Consider the following 22,534-nt stretch of genomic DNA (forward strand, 5'->3'; position numbering starts at 1 on the left):
CACATAAGATCGCTGGATATTGACCATCCCCTAATTTAAGCGTTCATAATTTCATGAGTCTCCTTAATCTCGGGCCATCTTTTCAAAGTGTGTAGGCACAGATCCCTCTTCACTTCTACTTCCTAATGATAATGGTAGAAAAACAATGGGATTTCAAAACTCAGAGGGAACAAAGCTTGCTTTCCATAACAAAGAAACATGAAGCCCAATGTCAATTAATGGCTCTTAAACTCAGAGATATTTTCCCACAAACTGACTCAGGAATAAACATTGTTTATGTGTTTATTTATATGTTTCTCTAGGAATCAATCTCAGAGCCTTTTCTTCCACTGAGTTACAGCATCTCCAGCCCTTTCTCTTCATGTTAACTATCAACTAACTCCATTCTTTCCTTGGAAGACGAAACTTTGCAGTGTTGCATATGCCTGGACAAGAGAAGGTAAGAAGGCTATGCCTCTCCGAGAATTCATTCAAATAATGCTAGTCACCTCAAGATTCTATTCTTAAATGATGAGCTTTACACAGAGTCCCTGTTCCTAGGACACCGGCTTGAGATATTGAGGACAATGGGAATGCTCAAAGTTCTATATTCTCGGTCCACTTAGGGGCAAAGAAATTGTCTGTCTGAGTAGAAGTGTAGGATGTGGCCAGAAAATGGCCATCGTGTTGTTCTGCGTTATCTGGTCCCGCTAAAAGGACAGAATAAACATTATGGATGAACACGGTTCTGGCAGGTTGGTCCCTTTGTACCATTTCCCAATGATAGGATATGTTGAGAGAACTATGTAGTGGCAAATGAGGCAACAAACTGAAGTGGAACCTGAACAACAGATACCAAAGATGCTCAGTTCTTGGTCCCGGGAACCTTCTGATCTGGCAAGATTATTAAAGGTACAATGATTAAGCTAGAGTTTGAGTGGGAAGTGTTGTGGGTGAGTCCTAAACTCAATCCCAAGTGTTTCTAATTTTAAAAAGCAGAAGTGATGTAACTGTAACCCCTCTGTACAACATCTTAACAATAAAATAATAATAAAAAAAAAGCAGAAGTGATGTCAGTTGAAGGAGTGGTTAGAATAAGGCATAGTATGCCGCCACATCCAGATGTTAGAAACAGCCAGGAACAGATTGTCCTCCAGAGCCTTTTGAGGTGTTTAGCACTGTCAATACCTTAATTTCAGATTTCCAGCCTCCAAAATTGTCAGAGAATAAATTCCTGTTCTTTTTAGACAAGAAGTCTGCAAAAACTGGTTACAGCAGTCATAGGAACTGGTATAAGTAAAAGGAAGATATGTCTGAACAAAGAAAGATCATACAGGTTGATTTTTAGAATCTCCAGAATCAGTTACTAGACAAACTATCTTTCACAATGGTAGTTTCATCTGAAAGACGAAGACAAACACAAAAATCAGCCAAATCAGCCAAGGAACTTTTTTTTTTTTAATTTTATTTTATTTGAGAACATACTGTACAGAGGGGCTACAATTACATGGGCAGGATAATGCATACATTTCTTACCAAGCATTGCAGCCTCCTCCTTTGTTTACCCTTCACCTCCCTTCCCAGCCTCCCCCCTCCCCCCACCCAATTATACCCCCCTCCCCCCCCACACACCGACATTGTAAAGTTGGTTTTGACATGACATTTTGTACTTCTCATTGTTGCAACAGGTCCAGCCAAGGAACTTTTAAAAATACCGACGACCATTCTGTTCTCCAGAGCTATTGAGCCAGCTCCCTGAGGAATCTGCACACGAGTTAATCCAAAATGCTTCATGTGTGACTCTCAGATGAAGCCCTGGTTAAAACTCATTGCTATGTGCGTTTACCGATCTGTTCAAAACTGAAATTCCTGCAACTCAACCCAGGAACTAGAGAACAATCTGATACCTCTCCACTGACACTAAACAGGACAAAATGATTCTTCATCCATTTGAAGATCATCAATTTTAGGAATGAGAAAGTAAAGGAAATTGCTTAAATTACAGAGAGATCAAGGCATTTTGGTCTACAGTTGCTTTTAAGTCTTTGTTCCTCATTTTTGATTGCTTCTCAAGGATGATAAAATGCAATCTTATTCAGAACCTACCACCATCACAGGCAGCCCACACAAAGCTCTCTGAAGTTTTTACCCATTACTCCACATTGTGTAACCATGAGTTTCTCTGTCTTTGCAGAAGAACATTTTGCATAGTGGATAAATTTCATGTATTTTACTTAAATTATCTCTACATTCTAAGGAATGTTTTTCTCCATAATCATTAATCATTATGAAAAAATAAAGGTATACCAGAGCTTCCATTTGTAGTGAAACTGACATGGACCACAGTAGATATTTGAAGAATTACATTCCTATGGCTCCCTTTTTCAAATGTAATTTTTTCATATAGTTGCTTAGAATAATAAAATCAAACACCATTCTGGTAATGATATCAAAGAAAAAGACACTGGCTAACAAAAATGAAGCTGAATGTCAAACTTCTTAGAAAAATACTCAAGATACTTTGAGTTCTATTTTCTTGTTTAAGAATACAAAAAGGACATGCAGTCACTTGCTAAAGAAAGCTTCTTCCAAACTAGTATGCAGAACTGATGATTTTCTCTGCACCTCTGGAGGTTTTTAATGCCCATGCAATGGACAAAATAAGATTATGGGTGAGTATCTCTTTTCTTTTCCCCTTTTATCCCTTTCCATTCCCTTCACTCCCTCTCTCCCTCTCTTACTTTCCTCTCTCTCTCTTTCTTTCACTTTAGTGATAGAAGGCAACCATGAAGCAGAGACACAAAGGAGGTAAGATCCTGACTCCTTGATCATGACAATATTTACAAGGGATCCATTTTAGAGAAAGAAGTATACACTCAAGACAAGTTTCTGGAAACTAATTCCCCATAGCCTGTGTCCCTGTAACTACTAGACAATTTCCTGTATCCAAATTTATGAGAGCACAATTCATTAATGATGACATAGCCATCTTGTGAACATCTTCTCTTGGCTCTTATTTAGGGTGATAGGTATATGCCTAGATGTGGTTTGTGTTTTTCCACCTTACACTCCAATTTTTTGTTGTTGTTATTGCCTAGCCATTATGTAAATACAGCCAAAATCTATGCCCTAAATACTTAACCTTGAGTTGTAATGGAGCATTTACAAACTCAAACAGCAATCACAAGAATATTTAACTAACTACCAATAAACCAATCTTTACAAGTTCATAGGGGACATGGGAAAATTAATTTCAAAAACCCTTATGTAATGAAAGGAAATCTCCTTGTTAAAATGGTAAACATTTCTGAATGAACTGGTCTGATTGTCAAATCCAAATGTCAGTTCACCACCAAAATACAGAATAAGGATTATAATAATTCAAATACCTGTAGGATTAGGCAAGAAACGTAAGTCAAGAAGGCCAGAGACAGACTTCAGAGATGATGTGAATGGGCCAGAAAGAGTGGTAGCTAGTACCCAGATAGATGGGAATGCAACCCTACTACTGTTAGTTCCTACTCCTTTTCCCAGAAGTAGCCCAGATATCCAAAACTAGCAATCTTTCAAGCATGCTAACCCAAAGAGCAACAAAAACACTGTGAGTCATGCAAACACATCTGTTAGAAAACAAATATACTAGTTTTAAAACTCAACACAAAGATGTGGTTAGAACACTATAGGGAAGAAAACAAGAAGCATTAAGTAGGTACAGTAACATCCTGGCTTATGGTATAGACAATTAAAAAATGTCCGAATATTTGATGTTTTACTGGATGACATTTCTTCTGCCTTTTTGACAATGTTCTTGGCATTTCACAATATCTAATACCAACAATAATAGGCCTATTATGAGGCTACACTATTGAAGGTTCTGAGACAACTACTTAGCTTTCAGTTAATCTCACTAAACCCTTATAACAACTGCATGAGAGAGGGGTTGTGATCTCCACAACTGAAATGCTCTGAGTAATGTTGATAAAGGTTAACAAACTGCCAAAAGCCATAGAGAGGTTTGGATCTGAAGATAGGCCTATTCTAAATGTAGTAAGTGCTTTTAACTTTCCTAATCACAACAGAACTGTCACATATATACAATATTTACACAAATGTATATGCATGTTTCAAATAGAAACTAATGTTGTTAAATTTTGCAGTACTAAGTGCTTTTCTGTTGTAGAAGAAAAACTTAATAGAACATCAATTTGGGACCTGTTGCTTATTTTACAACAATGTTTGCATAGAGAAAGATTATATGATCCTAAGTCCATAGCTAGAAAAACATGATGATACTGCATACAAATTAAATCAACAGATTATAAAATATCCTTTAACACATCACTGAGTCTTTATAATGTGTCTGCTACAACTACCCACGTAGTATCCCCTGCTTAATTAATCTTTATTGTATTAACCCTACTGTACAGTGACCACAACAAATGCAGCTCATATATCAAAAGGAAATACTTTTGCAATTACGAGAAAGCTATAATTTATGTTTACAACATGAACAGATTAACAGATACAACACATCTAATAGTATAAATAAATTTATTCTTAAAACCACTCATTCAGGGCTGGGAAGGTAGCTCAATGATAGAGTGTTTGCCTTGCACACAGGAGGCCCTGGGTCTGATTCCTCAGTACCACATAAGCAGAAAAGGCCAGAAGTGGTGCTGTGGTTAAAGTGGCAGAGTGCTAGCCTTGAGCTAAAGAGCTGAGGGACAGCACCCAGGCCCAGAGTTCAGGCCCATACCAACAAAAAACAAAAACAAAAAACAAAACCCACTACTCATTCAGTGCGGTGCTGGTGGCTCATGCCTATAATCCTAGCTACTCAGGAGGCTGAGATCTGAGGATCGGAGTTTCAAAGATAGCCCAAGCAGCTCAATCTATAATCAACCATCAAAAAAGCCAGAAATGGAGCTGTAGCTCAAGTGGGAGAATATTAGCTTTGAGCAAAAAAGCTCAGGGACAGCAACCAGGCCCTGAGTTCAAGCTCCAGGACAAGTAAAGAAACAAACCACCAAACAGTAACAAACACCACAGTGTCATACATTTGTATATCCTGCCAGTAATTACTTACTAGGTCCTACCAGCAACTTGGCATTAGTCTGAACACTGAGAATTTGATAAACATCATGAAGAATTAAGATTTCAGTAATGTTCCAACAGAAAATAAAGAATAAGAAACAACTGAATTTTTCTAGATAATTATTGTAAGATGATTAAAATAAAGTATCTCAAAGAGTAGAGTTAGCCTGGCTTGCCAGGCCTGAATGGAAATGCAAGGAGTAAACAGCAAAGAAGCCATGCAAAGGCAGGAGAAGTGGGCAGCTCCTGGCAAATGAGCTGCTAGGCTTGAAAAAATAGATCCAGGTCGGCATGGCAGAGCAGGGTGGGCAGGGTAAGCTATGCAAAGGACAGACAGGGCTTTCAACCCTAATCCAGTATTTTACTCTCTCCTCATATTCTTCCCTAAGTGGACTTGCCATGACTTTGTCAAAACCTTCTCCAGAAGGTGTGTAATCCAGTCAGAAGTGACATTCTCACTTAACTCACCGAAATATAGATAGAAAGACAGCAGCTTTTATTATGAAAGAACCCTTTCTTCAAACATGGGAAAAATTATGCAGTTAACAGTCTCAGTAAAGCATCTTCTTCCATATATGAGGTGAAAGGCTAATTTCCAAATATTCTTCAGCATATGTAATGGTTATCTGGTCTGTGTAATAATCATGGTTCCCAAATTCATTGTCTTCATAGTTATTTGGTGATTAAAAATAATTTCTTATATGATATCCAGTGAAACTCTTTGTTCATTTCTTTATCAAAAACTTGTATAAAACTGGATAGTTAATCCATTCTGGTAAAAAAAGAAAATATAACATGCATTTTCAAAGAAGATTCTGGATTGGATTTATTATAATCTGTTGTGAGACTTCTTACCTTGATAAATTTTAATTGTTGAGAAGTGCAGGCATGTTCCATTTAAAAAAGAAGAAGAAGAATGAAGAAGAAGAAAAGAAGAAAGAAGAAGGAAGAAGAAGAAGGAAGAAGAAGGAAGAAAGAAGAAGAAAGATGAAGAAGAAAGAAGAAAGAAGAAGAAAGAAGAAGAAAGAAGAAGAAGAAGAAGAAGAGAGGAGGAGGAGGAGGAGGAAGAGGAGGAGGAAGAAGAATGCTTTACCACCTGAGATCTTCAAAAGTAAATTTTGCCAGGCATGGTGGCTCACACCTGAATCCTAACTACTCAGTAGGCTGAGATCTAAGGATAGAGGTTCAAAGTCAGCCTGTGCAAGAAAGTCTGTGAGACTCTTATCTCCAATGAACCACTCAGAAAACCAGAAGTGGTGCTGTGGCTCAAGTGGTAGAATGCTAGTCTTGAGCTGAAGAGCTGAGGAACAGAGCCCAGGCACAGAGTTCAAGCCCCACAACTGACAAAAAAAAAAAGTAAATATCAAATGACTTTATAAATTATATGCAATATTTTTAAATACCTGAGAGAATGATCAATTACCTTAATTATTACAGTCATGGTAATGAAGATAATGCTTAGTTAACAAAACTTGTCAGGCAACAAAAGCTGACTCCTTTTTAATAAATGGACTCTAAAAAACAACCCCTAAAGGACTGTGACATTTAGAAAGAACACTGGGTCTGGCATTTGTTCCCTGTCAATTCCATGCACTAGACAAAGCAATGAAGACAACCCAAAAGGAAATAGATTTTATCCAAAACAATCAATACAGCCAAATTAAATAATCTAGTTTAGTGGCTAGTTTTAAGTTGCAAAATAAGAAAAGTTTTTTTTAAAGACGTTCTGAGGGGTAACAGAATTAACAGCTTTCTTTTATTCATTTTACCAAGAATAAAAATTTTGAAATACTATACTGCTAACATTGTTATTCTATCACAAATAACATGGACAATCTTAGTCTAAAAACTAGTATTTGGGGGGGGGGGGTTCCAGCTCCTTAAACATTTCAGTACAGACTGAAACAGCAACTAGCAACAAAATGCAAAGGGAGTCACACTCACTCTTTGTGTAATAGAAATTGCAATTATCATTATCTTATTAACATCAAGTCTATCATCACAAAACACAAATCATTCTAGGCACTGGAATTAATTACTTCTAACATGGACCTATAGATGCTATCCTTTCCTCCTGCTGGTTTTGTAAAAGCCTTTACTAAGCAACATATGAATGTTTCTTCTATAATTTAAATGACAAAAAGGCATATAATGAAAATAGCAATCTCTAATTTTCATCTCTGAGTCTTGCTGTCTAAGGGTACCTCTTCCAACTCACTTTGGGTTTTTCTATTTTAATATAACTACTAACTACTGAGGAATTCTGAAAAAAGCATTTAGCTGTTTCTCATCCACTCTCCCCATATACATCATTACTCTCTCCTTTCTCCTAATCTCTTATTACAGTTTTATCACCAGTTTGGAGGGTCATCAATGTTTAGAGCCTACATTTTGAGATATATATGTGTATATATACATATATGTATGTATATGGATCTGATTCATGAACTAAGGGGCTGAACTAAGGGGTTCCCCTTGCCACACTGTGCTATTTTGTGATCTTATGTTTTCTAGGATGTAAATCACCACCTCTTTTTGTTGTTGTCCAGTTTCCTAGGAACCTACGCTGATTCACTATCTAACAGAACCATGGCGCTCCTCTCCACGGAGCTGCATCCTCCAGGTGTTCAGCCATAACACTGCCAGAACCTCAACTTGCACTCTCATCTGAAGGGTCTGGTTCTATCTCAGCATCGCCGCAGTCCTGGAACTTCCCTACATCTCCAGCCTGAAGACAGCCCCTCCTCTGTGCTGTTAATCCTCCTGCTTCAGTGGACACCAAGTCTCCAGCTCTATTAAGTACATGTGAAGGGAGAGAGGGCAGGGACTTCCTTGGTGAAATGTGTATACTTTTCACTCAATGCTGCTATTTTCTATGCGGGGATCTCGCTGCAGGCTTCAATTGAGCCTGATCTAAGTCCAAAGCCTCCAGGTTTAACTCAGCACAGAAAAAGAATAGAAACTAGTAGGAAATTAGGAGAGCTTAGGTATCTAGAGGGAAGATCCAATCACTAATTTCACAGCCTTTAAAAAAGGGTTCTTCTTGTTTTGTGTGGCTGCCCTCAGAGGTGGCCGGGACAGTCCAACCCTGGGCCAGTCCTGTGTTTTGTGGGCCTAGCCAGCCTGCCACTTTCCTCCATAGCATAGTGGTCTTCGGACACCTGGAGTTCAGCTTTTTCCAAGAGTGCCAAGAGTTAACAAGCCTATCTGCTCCCAATCATTCAGTTTTCCTGACATCTTGAGGACATCTCTCATCATCTGTGTCTGTGAGGACCTCGAGCATTCTACTGTCAAAATTATAGTGGAGTTTTTGAGGGCACAGAAATAAGAACATATTGTTCCCTTAAAGTGTAAAGCTTAAGACTCATTTTAAGAGTGAACTGTATCTAAATAGCATTTAATTATAGTCTAAGAGATCATAGCAGGAGGTTGATGAGGCACAAACAGCCCCTCAAAACACTACCCCATCAAAATGCAAGTATTCTGGAAAGCCGACTAGTTGGCCTGGTTTTCTGGGGTTCTTTATTTTTTATTTTTTTGAGGGGTGGGGAGCAGTCGTGGGGCCTGAACTCTGGGCCTGGGCACTGTCCCTCAGCTCTTCAGTTCAAGGTAAGAGCTCTACCACTGGAGCCACAGCACTACTTCTGGTTTTCTGGTGGCTAAATGAAGATAAGAATTTCATAGACTTTCCTGCCTGGGCTAATTTTGAACTATATCCTCAAATCTCCATTTCCTAATTAGGTAGGTGGCATGAGCCACTGGCACTGGGCTTAGTTTGCTTGTTTTTTAAGAAAGCCTACTAAGGAAGGCAAGTGTCACAAATCAACATGAGTTGAAGATAAAGAGTTGCTGCTTCTGAAGCATTTTTCTGTACCAGGATGTTTGTTAGGTCTAGCTTAGTAGAAACCCAGCTCCACCAGTCTGTGTACATGTTGGAAGATCTTAGCACATAACTGTAATAAAAAGTTCACTACTCATTAAGGCCCTTGTTATGAGCTATTGGGGCTCTAGGATTTCTGAGTTGTAGAGTTGAAGTTGACCCCAATAAACTGTATACCTGAATGCATGAATTTAGATTGACATCTTGTTTGACAATGGAATCAAGCAAACTTTCACCAAAGCTAAATTTGGCAATACTGAATATATTTATACCTCCAGTGTCATGGTTGGTGCTTAATATTCTAAAACTTAACTGTAAGCTACAACCAACCGCATGTCATGAGAACAGCCAGGTTATGAAGACAGGGCCCCAGAGCCAAGCATAGTGGCTCAAGATGGAGAGTGGAGGATTGTGGCTTCCCGGACATACAGGGAGACCCTATCTTGAAAATAACCAATACAAAAAGGGGTGGAAAAGTGGCTCAGTGGCAGAGTACTTGATAAGAAAAATCAAATTATACTGAAATCAGATGATCTGTGCATTCAGATCACACTTGACAGAATTACATCATCAGAACACTCTAGAGGGTATTTCTAAGAAATAAAAAATATGCTTGAATCAGAAAAAAATAAAAGGATGTGAATTAAAATTAAAGATAGTAACTTCATCAACAATTATTGAGGAGGATGCTATCTTATACTTAGCTACTAATGGTTTCTTCATAGTAATATACAAATAAATAAAATACATTTTCTGAATATCTATTAGAATCTACGGCTATACTAGGGGCAAGGGATCATCTTGAAAAATGTGAGTTAGCTAGTTGCCATACATTTCCCTCTAACCTTTCTAATCTTCAAAAATGATTATCTTCAAAATACAAGTCTTCTTTTCTTCTTTAACTCCTATGAAGAGTTTATAGATGTTCCTTTTTCCTTTCTGACATGAGGATTCACACTAGTGTGACAGGTAAGATAGTATGGGCCAGCATTATTATTATTTACAACAATAGAAGTTCTGAAAGAGTGCACACAATCAATTTACAGGGCAACAGAATGAGAATGAAGGTGGTATTGAGTTATTTATAGAGATTCTCAAACCAACCAAGCATACCACTGTCAACACTTTACATTGGGAGGGGGAGATCTGCTTTGAACTACATTCAAGATGCAACAAGTTTTGCCCAGCTCGTGTTGAATGAAGGAGGCAATTCAATAGTCATACCACAAAATTCATTTGTACATCTAATCTCAGATTCACAGCAACAAGTTAGGGTTGGGTCAGATGTGAAGCGTAGAAAGGTATGAGAAGGAATTGAAACAAAGAATAATACAAATGCCTAAGTTGTTTTAGGTTAACTCTGGAAAGTGAAAAACAAACAAAAGGAAGCAAAGCTTTTATTCTGGGCCAAGTCTGACTCAAGTCTTAAGAGGGATACACAGCTACTGATAGCGATACAATCTGAACAACGTAGTTCAAGTCTCTCCTCCATAAAAATCACATAAGGTACTGGGATATGTCAGTCTGGCGGTATCACACCACAAATAGTGTGGTGTGCAGATAGGAGAGCCAATGTAAGAAAAAATAGAGCTCTGGAAATAATTTTCTTTTCACGAACAGCCTTACTTTGTGAAAGACACCTCTTTCATGGTTCTCTCATATGCCAGGGTTATATCTAATACCTACTTGGCTTTTTTGTTTATTTTTGGCAGCACTGTGCTTTAAACTAAGGAACTCATAGCTGCTAAGCAGGAGCTCTACCCAAACTCTCTTTGCCATAATTTTCACATAGGGTATGTATGACTTTTGCCCAGGCTGGCCTTAGACTTCTCTCCTCCTATTTCTGCCTCCCACAAGCTATGATTACAGATGCATGCTACCAAACAGAGTGTGGTTTGGTCTTTGAGATAAGGACTCACTAACCTTTGGCACGAGGTAGCCTCAAACCCTGATCTTCCTGAATCTGCCCGGCCATCCAAAAAGCTGGGATTAAAGGTGTGAGCTACCACTATGACATAATTGTTCAAGTATATTGTCTCTTTGGAAGGATTCAGCTCACAGCTGAATTTATGGCATTAAAAGATGTTCTGCATCAATTTCAGAATTTTTTAAAAAATACATAAACATATTGGCAAGAAAAATCTTCAGATTATGTATTTTCTCCATATTTCATGATACATATTTTTAGTAGGTAGATATAAATGTCCCATTTGACAGACTTTCCTTCCCAAGCTTAGCCTCTGTCTAAAGAAGAAAAGTAATCTAGGAAAAATGATAACAGTCTGTAAGCCTCCCACTAAAACTTCAGGCTGCAAAGAGGCAGTGTCAAGATTTCTTTGAGCTCTTTTGTGTACAGCTTTGATTCATAGAGGGAGAAGTGATTAGCATTTACCTAACAATGCTAAATAAATAGCAAGCAAAGCCTTTGTAGCATGGAGAGAATAGAGTTGATGGAGCCTTTCAACATTATTGCAACCTGTTTTACAAAGCAACGAATTAGGCATTCCCAAAGCGGTGCTTTGGAGCAAAGCCCTTCCATTTTTCTTTCACATGTTTATGGTTAAGAGCTCCTAGTACAGAAAGAGGTTTACTGAAAACACTATGAAGCTTACCTTCTTTGAGTCTAGCTTGGTCTTTATTTATACTGAACAAATAACCCCACTGATCTCTACAAAAATCCCCAAATTAACATTGCTCAGAAGAAACAAGAAACTCTTGGAATTTGTGGATGAGTTTCAGAAAGAAGTGCCTTGACAGGTGTATAGAGTGCTTACTAGTGACCAAAACCCCAGGCTTGACTGAGGCAACTTCCTGGCCCAAAAAGCAGATGGCTGGAGGTTTCACTAGGTACTGCTGAATGTCCCAAGAGGTTTACTGGCTATTTCTGAAATGTCACTGCCACAGAAATTTATTTCTTTGCGATATTATCAAATAATACCTTTAAATCATTCTTTTCAATTCACATGGTTCATTAACTTGAGAATTCTTTTTTTTAATTTTGTTTTATTGTAAGGATTCTGTACAGAGGGGTTACAGTTACATGAGTAAGGTAATGAGTACATTTCCTATTGAGCATTGTTACCCCCCCTCCTTTGTTTTTCTCCTACTATCCCTTCCCTCTCCCACTTCCCCCCACCCCAACTTCTGAGTATCATTGTTGCAATGGGTCATCCTGTGTCCTTATTTCACCATTTTGTAATTCCCAAATTAGATAAATGTATATACAAGATGCAGGGTACCAAAATCAAATACAGTGACAAGAGGGGATATATCATAGGGGGGAAATACCGAAAAGGAAACAAAATAATTGCATAGTATATTAAAAAACAACCACAACAAAGAAAAACATAGTGTCCATATCTTGGGGTTCGTTTCGCTTAGCATCATCTTAGGTGGTCATATGTACATTAGTTTTTGAGCTTTTCTGCTCATCTGATAATATTATCCTAGACCTATACTATTTATTGCAAATAATCCTTAATTCTTTACCCCATACCTCCAAAAATTGCTTCAAGATTTCAATCCTGCATGGTATCTTTCAACTACAAAAACAAAATGCTTAGAGAATTTCTTCCCTTTAAATAAATGTGATATAGGGAGGGAAAAAGTGATATTATCAACATCGATCTTTACAGATTGATGTTTTAAGCTTTACTCAGATAAGCACTAAGCAATATCAAAATAATTTATATTTGAGAGTCAAATAAATGCAGAGAGAAAGAGTAGAAAATGGTGGCGGACGTGGGGGCTTAAAACAAAAATGTTCTGGATTGGGGATGCAGCTCAGAGCCTACTAAGGGTTCAATCCCAGCCCCACCAAAAAAAAAAAGGTGGTGATGTCTTACACTGGCAACCACCCAAAGCATTCCATTTCTTAAGAAATTGATTCCAAAATGTTATTTCTGTCTTAGACAGACAACTAGGTGGGCTGGCAGCAGGCGCATCTGCACTGCCCCCTCACGGCCAGGAGGGTCACTAGCATCTCTTCCAGTACCAAACAGCACATATATGCCTAAAGGCAAAATCAGATGCCATGTACATTACTAATGAATGTCAAATCTCCATAAAATGCTTATATATTATTACAAGACACATTTTCTCTGTTTCAATATTTTATATAATAGCACCTAGAAAACTTCAAAGCCACACTATAGGAAAACAAAGATTTAAATCATTTACTTGGGGTAAAGGGAGTCTACACAGAAGAACAAATTTTTAAGGAAAATAACATGGAAGTTGTATTTTAGGAAAGTATTGACTATGTCAATATTCCCCACAAAGGATCAGAAATGCATTTTTCTGTATTTTAAGTGGTGACATCAAGAAAAACTTTGAAACTGTTTCACTATAGTTTAAAGCAAAGTGTATCAAGTTCTTAAGTCCTTGAACACTTGTTCAAGCGCAAAAATGAATAAAACAAATGAAAAATGAGGGTGAAAGATGAATTGTTAAATAAACACCTTGAGTTTAATGTCCAATGAAATCAAAGGTAGATACATTGAAGGCGAAAGTTTCCAAGGAATACATAACTGCTATGTATAACTCCATCTCTGAAAAGGAGAAATGATGGTTATACCTAGTCTAGAAAAGAGCCAGGTGAAGTGCTAGGGACAAACTTGAATCCCAGCTGAATATCTGTAGCTAATGGCATTTTACCATTCTTTTTTAAAAGGAGGAGGAGTGGCAATAGGGGGCAGAGTAAAATTTCTCCTAATCATCAGCTTTACAGCCTACATTTTTGATGAACAGTGAGATAACTAAAAGTGCTCGGCTAAGCAAAAAGAAGCACGAATTTCATTTTAAATATTAAAGAAGTACTACTAGATGTAAATGAAGTAAGAATTGTAATTATTAGCACTCAGAATAAAATGTGTATACATAAGAATATAGGTATCATGTATTTGCCCGTGTCCATAGTAAGATTCAGCTCATTAATAGAGAACCACCCTAAATGTTACTCAGTTCTGTATATTTCATATAGAAAACAAAATCAGTGAATTATAGCATTTCTGCTGCTCCATTTTAAGAGCACATGCATAATCCTAAAAGAAATGAAGCTTGAGTAAGGTCTTGAATGCGTACTATTGAAATGCAAGGTATATTGGAAAACAAATATGATACTTCAAAAATAATTTTAAATAATTTTTAAAAGGTATCACCTTTAAAGTATGTGATGGTGTCTTGACTATAATTCTAGCAGGGGCTTTGATACTATTGATTCTGCAAGATTTGCAATGTTTGAAAAAGTGCTTGGTCTTCTATACAAATATATGAAGAATCACAATGAATCCCCACTTTGTCCAATCAATATGTGCTAATAAAATATGAGTGCCTTATACTATGTGGCAAATAGAGAAGGTAGAAAAAGATTTGCTCATTTGGCATCAGTACTGGTTTCTAACAGGATACTTCATGACCCGAACTCTGAGCAAGCCTGTTACTGTTAAAATGGTTGCATTATCAACAGGATGGGTGGTAGGACTACAACAGCATTCATGATAATGACCCCTTATATTTTCTATAGCCTCTGGATCATACTATAGGTTTAATATATATTGAAGACATACAAAACAAAATTCAGAGATGATAATTAGTGCTCTTTGTAGAAGCAAATTTGATAGCCATGTTGGGAATCACATGCATGCCTACATTTATTTGTTTGACACTGTAATAACCCTTTGGAGTCTTCCTCAGTAGGAGACTATCATACCATGTGCAGGTCTCCTAACAGTTGCAGCAGGAGCCAATACATTCCCATCCAGGTCCCAAGACTGTGAAGTCTCATGTTTCTTTCTTAACCTCCAGCGCACGCACACATGCACGCATGCACGCACGCACGCAGAAACACACACACACACACACACACACACACACACACACACACACACACACACACACACACACACACACGGGGGAAAGACACATCTGAAGACTTAAGGGAGTCAGACACTTTGCTGATTGATGGGGTTAGACTTTGTGTGTCATAATCTAAGTGGGTGGATAGAAAGCCAACATATTTCTTAAAGTCACAAGATATTTTGCCAAATCTCCTCTGCCATATTTTGAGGGGAAGCTGTTGTTACAACAGTCTTTCAATAATTAAATGTCACTAATGGAAGGGTACTGGGAAGGAGAAGGAGAGGGGGCAGTGGTAGAGGGGAGGGTGAAAACCTCGTGTCACTCTGAGTGGGCCTGACAAAGCCAGTTCCTGAAGCTTTTCCTGTAGATTTTCAGGTCTATGAATCTGTGTTATAATAATCATCCACATTTCCAGCCTTGGAGTTCTGTGATCCTATGATTCCATTATTCCATTTTTAAACCTGTGGAGTGGGAGTGTTTCTGAGTACCCTGCTCACACAGATGGTGGTGGGAAGATTCTCAAGAATATGTTGCATGTAGTAAATGCCCACTTCACTACGTAATCACTCCCTTCACATTCCACATGAACCAAGATTATATTCTCTTGAGACAACTGCAGAAACACAAGTGCTTTACGGACAACATGGCATCAGCACACATATGGACAAGGAACATGAAAGAAACATCTCTCCCAATAACATCTATGGGTGGAACATGGCAGGAATGTAGTGCAACAGGACCGGGCTACTATTGTACATCAGCTGCACAGACTGAAGAAGAGGAAGAGACTGGGGGAGGGAAGGCAAAGGGAACTCACTGAAAGATAAAATCATAACAATATCTCTATATTCCCAATGTTCTAAAAATACACTGCACTGAAAAGCCATTTGTCAAGGCAACCTTTCCGAACCTGAAAACAAGATCAATGTGCCAAGCATCAGCGCCCCACACTCATCTCGGCTGGAACACTGCTGAATTCTCTTCCACTAACTAGCTCTATGCAGAACTGACCCACACCCTAGACATGTGGACTTCGGGTACAAGCCCTCTCCCCAACCTCACCTGATCGTCTTAAGAGCCATTTTCTGTTCCCAGTTACTTTCTCAGCCTGTCACTGCACTGACTGGCAGAGACCATAGCAAATTGTTATCCCACCATTCAGCTGTCAATAAGGTTTAACCCGCCGTTTCTTTACCTTGGTTTCCTTAGCAGAAAACTCTGAGGAGTTGGAAATTTTCATAGACTTTGACCGGTGGGACTGCCGCCGGATAGAATCCTCCCGGGAGTATTTCACAGAACCTGAGGTCCTCACTCGAACCTTGCTGGCACTCTGAACACTATTCACGCCAATCATTTTGAAGGTCCACTAGGGAAGGGGTTTGGAGAAATCAAAAGGCACTTTCCACCCGTTACACGGCTCTGACGCTGGAGGAGCTCGGCCGGTTGTGCCTAAGCAGCTCCTGAGCGCTGTGATCCGCCTTGGCTTCAGAAGCTCCAGGCTGCCTCCCCCAGCATCTTCAACTACCCTGTTTGCAGCAAGTCTGATTGTTCCAGGCACGGCTCACGTCACTGGCTGCAAAGAGGGAAAAAAAATGCAATCCCACCCCTGCTACTCGTCTCCCTTTTACACACACACACACACACACACACACACACACACACACACACACACACACACACACACACGCACACACGCACACTCCATATTCACACGCTGGAAGAAATGGCAAATGGCCAGGGAAGCAATTCATTAACATTCCAGACAGCAACACCATTTCTCTTGTGATATTGTGCAGAAACTCATTAACATCAACAGCAAAACAGAGATACCACAAATAAAAGTCTCAAGTAGTCTGCACGGCACCATGTGTGATGGGAATGGATGGAGCTACATTTCCAAAGGAGGCGCGGGGGAGGGGGGGACCCTCTACTCAGTGTCAAAAGGCTCTTCAGTTACAGGCTAGTGACCAGATGGTAGTCACAAAGGCATCTCAGTGATCGATAATTTTCCTTTCTTTACTGTTTCAGGCCAAACACTTATTTAACAATTTAAATTGCACTGCTAGTCTCAAGAATTAAATATTTCCTAGCCTACTATTAAATCATCTTAGACAACTACAACTAGGAATTTTAAACAGGAATTGTCAGATTACACAGCCAATGCTGAAGAAAGAAGTTGATGACTTCCCTATCACACTAAAAAGTTAAGAAAAAATAATTGGGGGTTTAGCACATGGTAAGTTTAAACACAGCTCAAGAGTGAGATCAATAAAGCCAAACCAGATCGATAAGGAGCAAGCAGCTTTCTTAATAGCCATAAATGTCATATCGGTGAACATAGGGACATGCCACCTTCTTCTGAGTAAGTAAGAATTGCTAGAGTTGGGTGCTGGAAGAAAACAAGATTATCTTAGTCCCTGACACAGAAAGTTAGTTTCACTCTGAATTATAGCATGTTCTTCTTTACAGAGAGAATTTTTGAAATTCAATGTATTCTTCATAAAGAAAATGTTAAGAATAAAATTTATGTGACAAAAAAAAGAAAGTTCATTTTAGGCATAATAATCAAGACTGCCACGGCTGACTCGTCTGCCCTCCCAGAGGTAGAAAGCCAGCCACATAAATTTGATCCTCACCTACGACCAAACTTTACATGAAAACCAAGAAAGTACCTCATCTACCCATCACATCCCTCACATCTGAACTTTTCCAGGAGGACTCAGGACTGCAGCTCTGAACAGCACACCGAGTGCTGGCACTGGGGCACGGTGTAATGTATTTGGCCCACTTTCCTCCCCTGGGAACAGACCCAGGTAAAGGATATGCTTCAGCTTTGGGCTTGTTTTACCCTTATGCCAGGAGGGCTTTCTCCCACCTCCTTCTACTCCTTCAGTTTCCACTTCCTGTCTTGGAAGCACTTGGGACTTCAGCAATGCTAGAAAAAGACAAAGACACTTTGTCTTTGGGTGGAATTTCACTGAAAATAATAACAGAAAAATAAGGTTTTAGAAGATCTTGGGGCTGTCCTGTCCATTAAAGGTACATACAGTTCAGTTTGACATCCCTTGGTCTACCATGGGGTGTACTTTCTTCTCGTATTAGGTAAAAGCTACTGAATGACTGGCTTTTGGAATAAAATAAATTTAAAAAATACATAAAAGTGGTGCACTATAACAGTATGACAGTTGATAATTTAATGCTAAATTATGGTAATATATAATTCTAACAAGAGCACATGAGGAATTCATAGGCAAATATCTCTAACCAAAGGAAATCATCTAAATATCTCTAACTGGAAGGAGAATCATCAAGGCACTGCAGAGCTAGTAAGGGTTCATGAAGTTCTGTTATGAAAGCCTGCCTCAATGTGGTCTAACAGAACCAAGTAGCCAATAGATATTTGCCAGTCCCCATAAGGAGTTAGAAGACATTGCCTCATGCACTTAATTTTGTAGGCACAAGAACCACATGGTAACATGTGGAGATGGACAATTTCATGGCTGGAAGGTTAACCAGCCTACTAGTATTAGTCCTAGACTGTCATTACCAGTAGCCACTTCCAGCTGTAAACACCTAAAACTTTAAATAAATGAATTAACAGTTCATTTAAGTCTCAACTTGACCATTCTGAGAACTGATGTAGTACAATCCCCACTGCACTTTAAGACAGTCCAGGATCCTCATGTAATGCTACACATCAGAGCACATCATCTTCTGCATAGTCTGGCTGTGTGTACTGCCCTTTCCTTTTAAGCCTTAATTAACCTTTCTGCAAACCAGGGAGAAAAATATCTTCCTTGGTCCCTCTTCCCTCTACTCGGATCCAGAACACTCATCTGTAACTGGTCAGAACGAAAGAAGTCTGTTATTGCCTACAGCAGTCCAAGGACTGACAGCAAATGATGTCTTAGCATCTTGAGCACATCTGCAACAGGTGTCTGAGAAGTGCCCAGTTATCACTAGCACTCAGGGACCTTGGTGTTCTGGTTTTATCCTCCCAACCTAAACTTAGTCCTCACTACTTCCCAATACTATTGGCTTCTCCAGCCAGGGCTCTCTTCATCCCAAGAACTGCATGGCACTATGTAGCTTCTATTCAATCTGTACATGGAATATGAGCCTGTCTCCTTTCTGGAGTTTCCCCGAATGACCCCCAACCTGCTCTCCTTCTGCCTAGAATTCTGTTGCTCCACTCTGATTCCCCCATGCAGCACTGGCTTGTCATCATTTGGTGGTCACCTCCAATGTTACCTTCTCAACACCTTCCACCCTAGTGGTTCTCCCGACTCTGACCCTCACCTTCAAGCCATTCACTGCTACCTGAAATCATGTGCATCTCAGAACTCACATGAGCCCCTGCTAGGGAACAGTTCACTGATGACTTATGAAATAAATGACTTAAACTTAAAACAATGCTCCCACCTTGATCAGCTTTCAAGTCACTGAATTCTCTTTTAAAAAAACAACCCAGAGTTTCTTTTCTGAAAAGTGATTACAGTAAATAACACAGTTTTTTTTCCTAACAAAGAAAGGCAAAATAAAATGTCAATGTCCTTCCCATCCTGGTTGCTTAGCCCTTCTGCTCAGAAACAAGAACTAGTGGTGGTTTTGTATACATCCTTCCAGAACAAATCCATCCATATATAGTGTATTTATGGCTGTTGTTTTTTTTCCCTAAGGACAATAAATGGAAGCATGATAGATATTCTTGCTATTTTCATTCCTTCAATATTAAATCTACATTATAACACATAATGCTACTTCATTAATGGTTGCATAGTATTCCTTTATATGAACAATTATATTTTATCTGGATAACATTACTGAACATTTCTTTTACTGTCCTTTGTTACCATAAATAACAGTATAGAAAATGTGCCTACAATATGACACACCTTCACAACATTTACAAAACATGGTTTTCCAAATAAGCCATATTTTCATCCTCCTATACTTCCTTTCAATTGCCCACAGTTTTGATGGCAGGTACACATGGGGTTCACTACTAGATGCAATATGAAAGAATTACTATAAAGGCATACTGGATGAACCTGTGGTAACCCTGCCTCCTCTGGGGCCTTTTCCATTTCTAGACATTAGGCAGCCCGTGCAAAAAGCCTGCTCCTGATAAAATAAAGGCAGGCCTCCTGCAGAGCAGCAGCTGTTTAGGAGCACAAAATAACTTTCTATGAAAGCTATAGCAGAAAATGAAGGTGACTTCCATATCCCAAAATTGTAAAAGAAATTTAATAAGGCAAACTAATTAACTGGAAACATGGGAACAGCTATTTTACCTTCTGATGCTTTCTCTGAGGACACTGTTTCATACATAAGCCCTAAAAGGCTTCATAAAAGGGTCTTAGTTAATGGTAACAGCAAAGCTCTCTTAACATCTCCACAGGCAGAGTCCACATAAACAAACCCAATTTAATATACCTCTATTGTGTCCCTACCAGGTACAGGGGATACATAACACTCACCCCTAACTTGCCACAGTGCATGTTTAGCAGGTAGTAAAACAGGAAAGCCTGTGGTCATAGTAACAGTGGTGAATGCTTTCAGGGTAACCACATACTAGAAAGGCTTGTGGGCCCCAAATGAGATAGACAAGATAAAAAACAAACAGGGGTTGTTTTCTAAGACATGGAATCAAGTCATAAAAAACTAGATTTAGTTATGAACAGTGAAGTGAAGACAAAGTGGAAACAAATTACAAATGCCCATAAACCTATAGAGTTTGGAAGTTGGGATGGGGTAGAGAGGTAGCAAGAGGCACCTAGTTTCAGTTTATTTTCTGAATAGAGTGACAGCTTTAACTCACTAGACTCCTGTGGCTTTTCCTAGGCTTCCCAGATCACATGTGCTTACGCTGAAACAATGTAGAGAGACAGAAGACCCATCCAGGATTCAGACTGAGGGCGGGTTCTGGCTGAGACTTTCTGGTGGATTGTCACAGGACCCAACATCTTCTAGATTATTGTCAGATTGGTGCTAATGAATTCTTTTCTAGACCGTTCATTAGAAGTTCATCTTATTAGAGCTGGAAGGAGAATTAGAAGTAAACACTTCTAATCTCTTCATTTCAGCTGTGCAGAGTTCTGAGATCCAGAAACATGAAGTGACTTTTCCAGGGTCTCCCTAATAAGTGTGCATAGCTGTCCTTGTTTCCAGTTAGGGTTATTTTTTTCTTTCACACAGTAGTTGTCTCTTGAAAGTGAAAGATTCCATGATATCTAATGTGTTAATACTCATTATTAATACTGATAATATTAATTAAATATATTCCATAAATTTCCAGAGTACATTAAAGCTTGAAACATTTTCCTTGAAATAGGAAATTAAATGCTGGGATACTAATTCGCAATGAAATGGAGATGGCTACTCATGCAATTATAGAAGAGAGGATCTGAAAAGTCAACTGTCTCAGCAGCTTAGGACCTAGATGCAGACAAATTTGTGACAGCTTCATTCTCTCAATTCCTTTCCATAAAACCATGTGTTCATACAACTACTTTCTCTTCTAGGGTACATTATCTACCACAATAGGTGGCAATCTATGTGAAAAATAAATAATTTTAATTTTAAAAACTCAATTTGAAAACTTCCTTTTTTTCCCTATCTCCTTCTAGATTATCTAAGGTGATATATCTCTTGGTCTAGGGACCCACTGTGACTTTGAACCCCTAACTTCTGGCATTCCAGGCCCCAAAAGGGAGATGCAGAAGACTGGTAGTACATCTGTGTGAGACTTGATATGCAAAAGTTCCCCTGCTGCCTACATTAGTGTCTGCCCTGCTGAGTGCCATTACCTACCACATTCTACAATAAGCCTCAGCAATTTCTCTCAGGACAGCCACTTGGACCTCACTGTCAGGCTCCATTTGCCATGTGACTCCTCAGACTATGAAGCAAGCTTCACATTTATGTGCAAAAAGTTTGATGCAGCAGCATGGCTGCAGATTTACTTTACTCCTGAAGCATCCTCTAGAATGCAACTAAATCATCTTAGTAAACAGTCATTGTTTACAGTAATTCACAGTTGGGAATCAAAAAACCCACAACTTGTTCAACCTTTGAAATATGTATTACCTCACTTTAGCAGCCCTTAATCTTGCCTGTAGCATCACATGCTTTGAGTTCCATCTGTTCCTCAAACATACAAAGCAACAGGATGGGGGAAATCCTTTAAATAGAACTTACTTACATTTAAAATTAAATAACATTCTTGAGGGAAAAGCACACTATAAGTGTGGAACAGTCCCAAGCCTTAAAAAACATCATTCTTACTTTATGAGCAAAAACAGGGTGAAGTTTAGACATTTTAGTGTCATAGGTTAGCTTTGCTGCTTACAGGGGTAGAGGAAAATGACAGCAAGAAGCCTGAGTCTGTGTGTTACACACAAGGCTCTGCACAACTGACACTGTAGCAGCAGCTTCGCCTCTCCAATCCATCACATCACAAAATACACACACACACACACACACACACACACACACACACACACACACACACACACACACACACACACAATAAGGAAACTGTATCTTTGAAATACTAGGCCTTCTGGATGGATGGAAAAATTAACCTTGTCTATATACCAGAGGTACTTTCTGTACTATAAGAACTGACTATTCATTCTACTGCAAGGTAAATATAGAATGCAAATATAGACATGATATTTCAAAGCCCCAAAAGCTGTTCTTCCAGGTGAATATGCCAAT

At 38.9% G+C, this 22,534-nt stretch overlaps 1 protein-coding gene across 7 annotated transcripts in view; it reads right to left on the reverse strand.

The window, feature by feature from the left end:
- Psd3 (pleckstrin and Sec7 domain containing 3) overlaps positions 1 to 22,534 on the reverse strand; it is a 338,007-nt gene that overhangs the window by 81,856 nt on the left and 233,617 nt on the right. Inside the window, exon 10 of one of the 7 annotated variants that reach the window (XM_070016557.1) lies at positions 5,764 to 5,845. The exons of the other annotated variants lie outside the window; for them this stretch is intronic. Coding sequence (XP_069872658.1) covers positions 5,810 to 5,845 — 36 coding nt within the window. The 3' untranslated portion in view covers positions 5,764 to 5,809. Of the gene's footprint in view, positions 1 to 5,763; positions 5,846 to 22,534 lie in introns of those variants that run through there. 7 annotated transcript variants of the gene reach the window in all.

This window comes from Dipodomys merriami, unplaced genomic scaffold (genome assembly GCF_024711535.1).
Source record: "Dipodomys merriami isolate MVZ:Mamm:240054 unplaced genomic scaffold, mDipMer1.0.p SCAF_12, whole genome shotgun sequence".
In the NCBI taxonomy this organism is placed as follows: domain Eukaryota; kingdom Metazoa; phylum Chordata; class Mammalia; order Rodentia; family Heteromyidae; genus Dipodomys; species Dipodomys merriami.